The sequence below is a fragment of the Pelmatolapia mariae genome, linkage group LG4, assembly GCF_036321145.2.
Source record: "Pelmatolapia mariae isolate MD_Pm_ZW linkage group LG4, Pm_UMD_F_2, whole genome shotgun sequence".
NCBI lineage: Eukaryota > Metazoa > Chordata > Actinopteri > Cichliformes > Cichlidae > Pelmatolapia > Pelmatolapia mariae.
Window position 1 is genome coordinate 26,759,658 of NC_086230.1, and position 12,550 is coordinate 26,772,207.

The 12,550-nt window shown below is 39.1% G+C and overlaps 1 protein-coding gene across 1 annotated transcript; it reads right to left on the minus strand.

Moving 5' to 3' along the window:
• Nucleotides 1-987: 987 nt before the first annotated feature.
• gosr2 (golgi SNAP receptor complex member 2) lies at nucleotides 988-4,305 on the minus strand. The gene is made up of 6 exons (XM_063472212.1): nucleotides 4,134-4,305; nucleotides 3,848-3,912; nucleotides 3,117-3,225; nucleotides 1,985-2,117; nucleotides 1,724-1,864; nucleotides 988-1,253 (listed from the first exon to the last, which is right to left on the minus strand). Exons 1-6 carry the CDS (start codon nucleotides 4,160-4,162, stop codon nucleotides 1,092-1,094), a joined length of 639 nt encoding a protein of 212 aa, XP_063328282.1. The 5' UTR covers nucleotides 4,163-4,305; the 3' UTR covers nucleotides 988-1,091.
• Nucleotides 4,306-12,550: the final 8,245 nt, after the last annotated feature.

The window sequence follows — 12,550 nt, forward strand, 5'->3', positions numbered from 1 at the left end:
TATTTTTTTCATTATTGAAATTGCCATGTAAATAACTGTAGATGGTCACATGAAGGTCCTGCCTTATTTCCATAAGCTTCATCTGACAGTCAAACAACCCCTGCAGATGTAAATGTCCAACAGTAGATGGTGCTGGAGTTACCTGGAATAGGCTTCGGGAAAACAGTCAATCCATGTGAATGCAGCATGCATTTAGTGTATTTGTTCACAGGCTATGATTAATACTGTTTAATGTAAAAGGGGAAACAGTCATGTCAGCACTTGCAGAACCATTACATGAGGCTGTAGAAAGAAAATTATAGATTTAATTTCTTTAAAATCACTCGCATAGTGAGACGAGACCAAGCATAAACTTAAAGTATGTGACAGAAAGGGGCTGCTTCCATTGATTTTCTTTGAACTATTAGCTACATATAATATCAGTTCCCAGCTTATTAGGTACAGCTCGCTAAACCTAATGAGGCTGTCCACTAAGTCCTGCCTTAATGCAGGATATAATGTTTGTGTTGAAAGTCTCTAATTTTCTGGTCATTGTGCCTAATGTATTAGAATTGTATGGCATCAACTCAATCCTACTTTGTCCACTACATTAGACTGTATTGACCAGGTGCGGCTAATAAGCTAGTAACTGAGTTTACACCATAAAACACAAGAATTTTTGGTGAGAATTCTTAAGTTGCATTGTGATGAAACACTGAACATAACATTTCCGTACTTGTATTTCTTTAAAAACCATGTTTATCAAGGCGGAAGAACACTGACACTGATGGCAACTTGAGGAACAGTTAAGTATTTATAAGAAACCATCTGTGTAAAGTCACAGGAGAAATTTACAGTTTCAAAGTGGTTTTGGTAAAAATGGAAAGCGGCACACTGAGCTTCACATGGATTAAAAATACTGTCTGTAGTTTAAGGTCTTTGCCAACTTCACCATTTTATCAATAAACATGATGGAAAGCCATTAAAAGAAAACTATAAGGGAACAACTTGTGAAAGTTGGTTTTAATGTTAGAAATTCATATCATGAGGGACGATGTGCTGCAGAAATGTCCACGACTGATCAAAAAGCCGCCCTGGTGGATGGTCTGAGGTCAGCCCAGGTATCTGATTACCAGGAACATGAAGACGCAGGTCAGCAGCATGCCTCCAATCATGATGAACTTATCTTGGGTGGCTCGCCTTTCTATAAGTCTCATCACTGTGTTTGACAGCCCCAACATGTTAGCCACATCCAGCATCTTCTTATGAGTTCCCTGTGCAGAGCCAAAACAGCCACACTCATTTCAACAGTAATGATCACATGTGACAGTTTATAAGAGCCATAAATAAACAAAATGTTTCCATGACCACATTGTAATTATCTCCACTAATTCCTCTGATTTTGAGAGACGTTGAGTGCCAACGCCCTCCCTGACGCGCCACTCCGTCAGAGGTTTCTCATGGCTAGACAACCAGGCTGAGAGTGCTGATCAACAGACACACCCTGATAAGAAGAGGCCTGAAGCAAAACCAGGAAGCCCATCTCCTCCTTGGAAACACAGACTCACCCTCTAGCTGAGCATGAGCACACTAACAATACGACTATTGTGATCGTCGTGGACACCAGAAAGTGGGTCAGGAAATTTAATTCAATCCGCCTTTCTATACCGCTTCCTTTGTTTAACAAATGGTTTAAATAAGCTACAGACGTAGACTTGTTTTTCTGCTGCATTAAGTCACTTACCTTTAGCGTAGATCTCTGATCTCTGAGACCATTAAGGATGCTGCTGCCACTGCCGAGGAGGTCATCAATGCCTCTGTGTGCGTTGTGCAAGTTGGAGTTAAACTGTAGGGTCTCATCTATGGGGATGGAGGTATCTGCGTCCTATTAAACAAGAGGAATCTCTGTAATTTACACAAACTCTAGATTATTTTTTTAGCTTAAAATGTTGCATTCACATCAATACCCATCACCAGTTTGATCACTATTAGACAATTTACATACATTCGTGGTGAAGGTGCGGCTCATGAGTTCCTCCCTCTCTCTCTCCTGGGCCTCTCTGGCATAGCGTCTGTGCTGGAAATTTTGCAGGGCACTCCGGAGGTGCTGGACATCATACTTGAGCTGGTCCACTCGTCTGAGAGAAAGAAAAGGATTCAACTGTGTCCAGTTTTACAACTACAACAAACATTTTCCAATTTAAAGATGAGGGTCCCTGCAAATCTTTACAAAGCAATCCAGTCACCTCAAAGAGTAATCTATAGAGATTTCAAATGCATTTTTGCCCACTGTGGGAGGTAACAGGCTACTTGGAGTTTTTGAACATTTCTGAATTTAAGCTTGCAGTTCTTATAATGTGCAAGTACTATAGCCAGGGTGTGATTTGCCAGGGAGGATGGGAGGTATTTGGGAGTGGATGATCATTTCATTAAACCAAATTCTGCTGGGTTTTTTAGTAAAAATTATTTTTAACTAGATAAAAGAAATTAACCAGATTCTGTGTTGGGAGACTCAGAAAAGTTACATATGCAGCTATGCACCAGGCTGCTGTCTGTCAACATCCTCGTTAAATTGTACCAAATAAATAAATAAATAAATAAAATCAGCTGATTATGAAGAGGACAGGAGAGGAACTTTTATCAGATTTGACGACTTTAATGTACTGTCTCTCCACCCTTGTTTGACAGTGGTGCTAACTCTAACAGCACCCTGGTTTTTTTTTCACAATTCAGTGTATCAGCAGTTGTACTGAAGAAGGGGAAAATTTATTTTCCCCTTAAAATCTTATGTGCTTGTTTTGAAGAGTCCCCACAATCCCCCACCCCCTTCCCCTCCCTGAGTTCACTCAGGCCCCACCAGAGACCTGCTAAGATTAAAGGAGCGCTGTGGAATGGGGTGCACTGTCCCCCCTAAGGCCTGTTTATCCAGCTCAGAAATGAATCTTTGCCCAATGCAGCAGGAATGCTGGTGATGACGGGGGCTTGTGAGAAAATGTTTTCATAGAGCCACGTTGCCACAGGGCAGGACGCGGCTGCCTCTTCATCATCTAACCCTCCCTCTGCCTTTATTGCATATGATACACCCTGCTGTTTCTGGGTCTTTATGGTCACCGTCTATTGTTTAAATCCAAACTCACAATTTGGCATTCTGGCGGCGGTTTGGCGGTTCCTTGCTGGCCAGGATCTCAAGGCGTTCTAAATGATTGAAGATCTGGTCGATTCTAGCTTGCAGTTCATTTTCTAACACTTGTAAAACAGAGAGAAATGAAGAAGAGAGAATTGCAGGGAAGACAACAGTTAAGGCTGTGAAATTACAATTCATAATTTTGAAATTTACTGGCTAATTTACTTACATACTGAATTGATTCAAAAATGTCTTCCAATATATATATAAAGAAAAGAGTTTGGGCTGCTGTTTGTCTTCTAATAATATACCCAGGTGTCACAGTGTAGCATTCATCACTTAAGCGACCCCAGCTCATTAGTAGCTGCGTAGGTTTACATCCTCCCCTGGGGTTAAAATAAACCTTATGTCATCATTTGTGTAGGGGAGTGTAGTTCTGCCCGGCTCCCACCATTATCTGTCACACCACCCACCCTACTACTTCCTGTCTTGGCAACAGCTGGGCACAGAACTGAACGGCCAGGCACTATCCACAGAAAACAATTAGCTCTGGCTTTTATCATTATATATGTGAGAGGAAGAAGCAGCCATAACAAGGAGCCGGTTCTGAGCAGAAATTAGAAGCTCTTCAAAGGGGATTTCATCAGAGGTGGTGCCATTAGGAATGACAGCTTTGTACCACAACAACACTCCCACACAGAGCAGGGGCAGAGCCCCTTACAATCATGACAGCTGGTCACTTACAGTGAACTGACTGGCGGTCTGTCTTTTCCAGATTTCCCATTAGAGACTGAACCTCCTGGATTTGCCTAATCCACAACGATCATACCGTTAGTGAGCAGCAATAAAAACAATTTTTGTTTTAATTATTACTGTACATGAACATATTGGTATGCGCCATATTTATAGTTTAATAATCGTATTATGCTGATATAAGCCTGCTGCAGCAGAAGTAAAAGTGATAATAAGTTAGGCTCATTAGCAGTGGTAGCTAACTGGCACCGTTTCCACATCAGACAAGAGAACTCACTTGTTGGTCTGGTGGTAAAGCGTCTCCATTTTTCCCGATCTAAGAAACGCTTCGCCCTCCCTTTACTTTATCGCGTTATTTTGTTATAACAGTTTTAATTGTGACAAGCGGCTCTGTTAGCTTGGTAGCTAACGTTAGAGGAGTTTACACGTCATCAGCGGAGCTTTTGTGTACGGAAATAGGAAACCGGAAGCCGCGCGACGTCATCACACAGAGAGAAATATAGAAGAGAGCTCACTCCTTCTTAATTACACATCTCTGTCAGCAGACTGTAAGAGGAGTGTTTTTATTGCGGTTTTTAATGTTTTAAATAAAAATCTTTTTAAAAAAGTGACGAAATGAACACACCCAGAATACCCCTGCTCCTCTATTTATATTGACCAAAACTGGAAAAAGACAGATAATATGCGACAAATACTGCATTATCAGTGAAATGAAGACGCTTTATTTTTTCAGTGTCCAGGATATACCATGTAAAGCATGTCATGGAAAGGTTTATACTGTATTACTTTATATTGATTATTCATGTGATTTAAGTGTTGTTATTTTTTTCCATCGTATGTATTTACTCTGGATTTACGTGCAAAGCTTTTTATTTAATAAGTGAAAAGTTCGTACTTTGTGTTATATAAATATTTTCATTTGTTTATTGAATAGCTCAACGGACAAAAATATTTGTTTTCCAATCCAACTTTTGATCATTTTTGGTAAATTTAACATTATTATTTAATACAAAATATTGACCAATATAAAACTCCATAACGCAGTGTTTCGTTCATTCTTTAATTATTCATATATATATATATATATATATATATATATATATATATATATATATATATATATATATATATATATATATATATATATATTTTTTTTTTTTTATGTTAATTAATTCACTTGTTCAAATCAAATTGGATACACTACTGTACCTGGAATACTGGTACAGTCTATTTCATAATTGTCAAAGGTTAATATGTAATACATTTTATTTTTTATTGTTCTTCTCTCAGTATTATGTTTTATGCATTCCCCAGAATGCATAAAAAAATTTGTTCACCTCTTTTTGACTGGAAGCCTTTTCATATACTGATACTTTTATTATGTCACTGTTTATGTTTCAGAACATTTTATGGGAGAAAAGACTGCTCACTCCTCCTCAATTTTGGACGCTGAAAATGTAATCCCTTACGTCTACCAGTCTTTTTAATTCCTAAAATTATATTCCTAAAATATATTTATAATATATTATAATGTTATATTTATATACAATAATGTTATAGTTTTATATTTTTTATGTATTTTGCTTTTATTTTACTCTTTTATTTTTGTGTTAAATTCCGTTTAGTTCCAGTTACTTTTGTCGAGATTTGGTTTATATATTTTTAATTATATAATATTTTGTAGATTTACACAAGTTGGAAAGGTCTGTTGGACACATTTCTAAAGGACTGCAAAGTCCAAAATGATTCTCTGCATTATTGTAGGGTCTTTACTTTACAACATAAAGTGTATTGAGCTGACTATTTTGTTATTTCGTGCTACATAAATAAAACTACTTTGAATTGAACTGAGTCAAATTGATCTGAATTACTGCACTGTATGTTTGGAGGACTAAAGGTGAGGCTTTCAAACCTAATAACTCTGTTATTAGGTGTCAATCTGGTGGGGGTCATGGTCTTAGCCAGTTTTGCTTTTGGTGGTACATTACACAAAGAAGATGGAATAACTGAGGAGGAAGACAACCTCCAAATTCTTCAACTTCACCTCAATCATGGTTTTGGAATGGATAAAGCAGGCTATTCGCTTCTGAAATGACCTTCACAAAGACCCGACTTCAACCCTATTCAAAATTTGTGTACTTCAAAGTCAGGTTTATGCCAGGAAATCAACCAATTTTAATGCACTCTACCACTTCTCCTAGGAAGCGTCGTCAAATATCCAGGCAGAATTATGCACGAAGCTTGTTGATGGCTTGCAAAAGCCTGGTTATTGTGCAACTTGCTAAGAGACATTTAACCATACACTATTAGTGGGAGTGTATAGATATATTTGAGCCTGTAAGTATACTTTTGACCGTGTGGTTTATTCAAATTAAATTCAAACTTATGAACTCAATTCTTGTTTTTTTTTCCAAAGGTGTATGCCGTACAATCATTGCACTATGTAAAAAGAAAAGTTCAAAGTAACCACTAAAGGCCAAAAATGACCATGACATTCATGCTTATGATGAATGTATGTAAACATCTGACCATAAGTGTACATAAATAACGTGAAAACAGGGCACGAAACTCCTGTTTCTGGACAGGCTGTAATTGGACAATGCTAAACTCCCAATGTGTAAATCTGAGCCTTAGGCTACATTTTCCATTGCATTTGATATTCTTTTAGGACACAGAGGTCTTTGGCCTACAAAGACAAGCTTTGAGAAGATACAGCATAATCTGTTGACACATAGACATGTCACAGGAAAGACTCTAAGAAACCTGTCCTAAGGCGAGCTTTTGTCAGCTCTCCCTGACTAGGTCTAATTAGGCCATCCTCCTTTTCCACAGTCAGGTGTCAGAGTGTTCCTGTTTGTCCATCCAGAAGCTGTTCTCCTCTTCTTGCCTGCAGCCAGAGTCACCAAAACTAATATTATTAAACTTCATAGTGAGATTACAATTCAGGAACACTGAAGAGAAGATGTCAGATTTGCCAGCCACAAACTGCCTCTGTCATGGAGTAGGGTGTGAAAAAACTGTCTAAATTTCACAATAGTTCCTTGGTGATTTATTATGAGGAAAGCACCTTGGAGCGCTGCCTGGCGCCTTAATAAAACCACATCTCAATCACCCTATACATACCCTCCATCAGTGTGGTGTCTACCAGTTAGGGAAGAAAGAATAAACGAGTGCAAGGGAAAGCAAGGGAAACATAGACATTAACATACTTTGTGGAATGAGCTCCTGTTTGGAGGTGATACCTGTATTTGTTTTCCTCATTCAGCACAGCAATCAGAAGTTGGCCCAGACACTTTTCCACGGCTGTCTGATGCTGCATGAGTTGATGGTTGTATCTTCAGGCTAGACACTTCTGAACAGAGGTCCTTTTCACCCACCCCCACATGTCAGAAATCTTGAGATCTGTTCATGCCACTTCTTGCTCTTGCAGTTCACCATTTTTGGTTGTCATAACATATCCTCGGGGTAGTGGCTGGATGCGTATGGCTTTAACCTGTTGCTCAGAATAGAGAAGAAGTAGCGAGAAGGAGGAATAAACCCTCTTAAACCATTTCTGAGCAATACATGAGGCACATCTCTGGAGGTCGTGGGGTTCTCTCCGTCTGTCCTTTATGTTTCAGCCCTGAGGAAAGGATGAGATGAGCTTACTGGTTTTCATCCACACCTGATCACCACGGGCGCAAACTGGAATCCAGACTCCAGGTGTGGAGCCTTGATCACTTTGACTGAGCGAGTTAGCGCAAACTGTCACTGTCATACCTTTTTTTTTTTCACTGTCATACCTTAATACACATGTCTATGGAGCACAGCTGGTGTAACATTTATCCTTTTCTCCCATTTTAATTAATTTTCTTGTAATTTTAAGGAATTTGGATGTTGATACAGAACAGAATTATTTTATTGAGATATTGCTTTAGAAGAAAACTGTATTACAATTTTGTTACGTACTTCTGCTTTCTACAGCACTACAATATTTACCCTCAGTTGTAGTATAAAGTAACAGATAACTGAACTATTGAGGGGTAGTATATAGATTTTACTGTGCAAAAGTGTTTGCATAGTATTGTGGAAAACCTTTATATTTGGCAAAGAAAACAGGAAACATGCATAAAAATACAGTAAATAAGAAAAAAATTGTTTGCAAAATACTGATGAGCTTGAAAAGTACAATTTAGAATGGCCACCTTTATTTCTTAAGGTAGCCAGAACTCTCTCTTGTAATTTCTTTAAATAGTTTTTAGGACTCGTTCTCAAGGTTTCTTTTTCCATTTTTCTTAAGGGCATGACTTTCAGATACTGCTCATCTGCTGTACATACTTTTTATGTCTGCTACTTCTTCTTTTGTCCTCCACTTGTTGTGAATCCTCAATTTTTTAAAGAAAAATGCCAAGTTTACAACTAATAATTCTTTTGGAATCACCTTGTTGGTTCAAAAATACTATTTCCCGTCAAACTGTGTTGTGTTTGGCATTTTTCATAGATTCACCTAAATAATGGGAAATAATTTAGTGTTTTTATGACACAAACAAAGTGTCTAAAGATACAATTTCAAAAATAGGAAATGCGGTTTATCTTAGCCCCTTTGGAGGTCTTGTAACCAAACAACATTTAGTGCTGAATCAGTCTCCCTGTACTGCTTAGAAAACACAGCAGTCTGGTTATTGTTCAGTAGAGAAATGAAAGCACTGGATGTACTCAGAGACTTACCCCCCACCCCCGCACCCTAACACTGTTTTGTTCATCAAGGGAAAATGATATGTTATTGAATCACTTCCCTACAATGTACTTAATGATGTTTTCCAGGCAGTATAACACATCATAACTCTACAATGATTGCCCAAGACAGACACAGCGAAGAAGCCAATTATGAGGAGCAAAATTGCCCAGGGTCAACAATTTCTGGATACCAGTCATTTTTTTTAAAGGCACACTGATCTTTTCGCTTCTTCCCTGAGGCAGGTGAGCCACTCGTCTTTGAAGCTGTGACGAGGCGCTGAATGAAAGCAAATGAGGGCCTGTCAGAGATGACAGGAAAAACTCATAAGCTCCCAACATCTCAGTGGGTTTTACTGTGAAAGCAGTCCAGCTGGGGGTCCAGAGGGCAGCACCCTCTCCTCCCAGAGGGACAGTCTATATGACCACCCCAGTTGCTGTGACAATATTACTTTTAATGATGAAATGTCTGCGAATAGCCACAAAGAGACGAAACAAAACTAAAAACAGATAAAGGACAACAACATAATGATGCAAGACAACCGCAAATAAGCATAAAACCACAGGGTGATTGTCTTACATCAGCCCATCGCTGCAGACTGTGTGGAAATACAACTGCCCTCTTTACTCTTTTTATTTCAAAGTGCTCTAAAGTTTGTATTTGTTATTTGGTATTGATTTAGTGCTATTTAAGAAATATTTGGTCTATTAAGGTCTTGTACATGGTCTAAGGAGCTTGGAAAGAAAAGCGCCTGGACTTCTTTAAGTTGCTTGAAGACGTTTCACTTTTCACTTTTCACTTTTCTTTCCAAGCTCCTTAGACTACGATGACTTGGATGACTGAGAACCTTCACAGAGATCTTGTACATGATTTAAGTCAAATGCATTTTTGTAAATCTATAGATTTGCAGTTCCCAGCAACCTTTTTTCTCTTCAGTGGAGAAGACTAAGCGTTTGAAATGGGCACAGGTGATCAGCATTACTGTCTCCCTCTCTTGGTTCCTGGTATGCTGTATTTTTTTCTCTCCTAAAAGTGATCATACAGGTGCCAGACCCATACACACATACCCTCAGATATGCAGCCCTCTGGTTAACCACCTGTGACACTAAGACCTCTGAGGATGAGAGATGCTGTCCACCTCTGTGATTGGATTTCATCTTTGCGAGGATGCAATTAAAAACAGCAGTTGCATGAAGCACTGCATCGGGGTTCCCCGGCCTGACAGCTCCCTTCCCACAGTCATGCAACCACTTTAAACCACACTCTCATCATTACGCTGTGTGTGTGAACAAAATTGTGTGGTGTACAGAGCTCAAAAGAAATGTTTTTGTCTACCTGCATCCCTTTAATGAGAATCATGATTGAATTGTGAACACTGGTGGAAATAAAGCCAGCAGACAGCATAATTGTGTAGGTATTGGTATCGCAAATAATCACAGGCAACATACCAGACTTCTTTTTCAGAGATGTTGCCGGTTGGGGAGAAGACATAGCTCAGAATATTATCTGTGTTTTTCTTTCCTGGACATAGTTGATGTGGGAAAGTTTAGTTTTGATTGTGATGGAGGTCAGTGAGTGTATGTGTGTGTGTGTGTGTGTGTGTGTGTGTGTGTGTGTGTGTGTGTGTGTGTGTGTGTGTGTGTGTGTGTGTGTGCGTGCACATGTGGCTGTGAGAGAAAAAGCAAGAGGAGTGCCATTTATCGAGCAGAGGAGTCAGTTATGTAGGTGTGTGGGCTCTTATCACAGCAGCTGCCATGTAAACTCTTCTGTTGGTGCTGCAGGTGTTTCTGTGGAGCAGCATGAGAACAGCCTCCCACAGGAGCTTCCCAATGGGTGGGTAGTTGTGGGGCTTGAGAATGGACAGTTCAAGAGGAATCGGGTAAACATCTGCAGGTATCTTTGTTATGTAAAACCAGTTCATCAGCACTCCTGTGTTATACTTTTTTTTGTTAAACTACCAGAAATCAACCCTTTCTGTGTGAGTCTGCCTGTGAATGTGTCATCGGAGCTGTCATTGTAGTTTTGAGTACTTTGGCAGGTGTTTGTGTGTTTGTGGAATGTTTTTGTCCAAACCATTAAATCACAACCTGTGAAGGAGTCTCAAGAGTCTCAAAATGAATCTCAACAGGTTTGAGAACCCAAACCTCGGGGAGAAGGAAGATATTTGGAAACAACAGATCTTAGAGTGAAATCAAAGCTTGAAACTTACTGGAAAATCTATGGCTGCAAACTATGGGTAGTGACTGGTAGAGATCTTGGATACAAGGAAATTAACTTCCTCTGTGGGTGTCTGGGCTCTCCCTCAAAGATGGGTGTCATTCAGTAGGATTTTAGCCACTAAATCCTCCACACTGAGAGGAACCAGTTGAGAAGGTTCAGGCATCAGACTTGGACGCCCTCTGGGTAACTCCTAGGTGAGATGTTTTAGGCATGTCCTAATGGGAGGAGACCCCGGGGCAGACCCAGGACATGCTGGAGAGATCATGTCTCTTGGCCGGCAAGGGAACACCTTGGTGTCCCACTGGAAGAGCTGGAGGAGGTAGATGGGGAAAGTCTCTGTGTTTCTGCTTAACCTCCTGAGACCCAGGGGAAAAAAAGTATTTTGATTTTGATTTTTTTCAGATAAATCAAGTGTTGGGATGGTAAAAAACACATTACAAAGACAAAATTGTTTTTAACAAATTTTAATTAAATTTTACAACATGTGCACTTCAGTGCACAAGGGGAGTTCATTGATCACGAATGTGAAACTAACAAAATTCAAGAGCTATTTAAGAAAATTAAATGATCCACTGAAATTTTTGTAAGCAGGATATTAAAACTTATTTATATAACAATATCATAAAAATGTAGATCATGGGTCAACTTAGAAGTCACTGACACTTCACTAGCTGTAAGCCATTGGTTCAGGATTCACAAAAGTCAATTCATTTATGATATCTGAGGAAGTACTGTGATTTTATTATTTGGAGACACAAAGGAGCATTTGGCACTTCCCACATCTCACATATGTTTTACTGTTGCACCCAACCATTCTACAACTGAAATGCCTTGGACTGTTAACCATTTCAGGCAAGTGGAGTGAACCATATTTTGTTACACTCTCATCTGGTTGGGGCTTCCTTTTCTTGATTTTTGGAGAGAACTCTTCATTACTGGTATTATTCAGGTCTTGTTCACATGTTTGTCCCTGGTTTCTCAGTCAAGAGGAGCTTGAACTCCAGATACTGTGAGTTCTTTTTGCACATTGAGATCATTGACAACTTTCAGCAAAGACGTGATCTTGTAGAAACAATCAGGTGTCATGGATTCAGCTATAATTGCGACTCTTGTTTTTTTACTTTACTGGAAAACATTTCTGCATTTTACCCATATTTTATTTTTAACTCAAAATCAAAAATTCCAGATTCTCCTACATGTTGGTTTTGGACCAGATAGGACGACAGATTTCAGGTGGCCCTGTGCCTTTCTCTATTACATCTGCCACTGCATCTTGATAATCTTCATGTGGCTCCTCCTGGGTTCTCACCCTCTCCCATCTGGCTCACATGACTCTCATCTTCTGAAAAATTTATGTTTGAATCTCCCTCAATGATTCTGTTAAGAAGTCTCTCTGCCTTTGTCAAAGAGTTGTCTACTAGGAAAAAGTGAAATAAACATAAGTACAAAGTCCCGACGTGCACTAGGGTACACATTAATAAATTGGTCATTTACTCTGTGAAACTAAATAAGCTTAATTCTTAAAAAACCCTCAAATTACTTACTAGATGTTTATTTTTGAAAATTAATCAAACTCTGATTTTAAAAAACATTTTAAATGTAAATATCATGCTTACCTTTCTTTCTTCCATAAAATGTGCTTGTGGGCATGCCAGCCATTTTGAAAAGGTGGGAAACAGACAATTGGCAAGGCCACACCCCCACACATGTGATATCATTTTAAAGGTACTGTTGTCCTCTCTAAGAAACATCAGGACTTA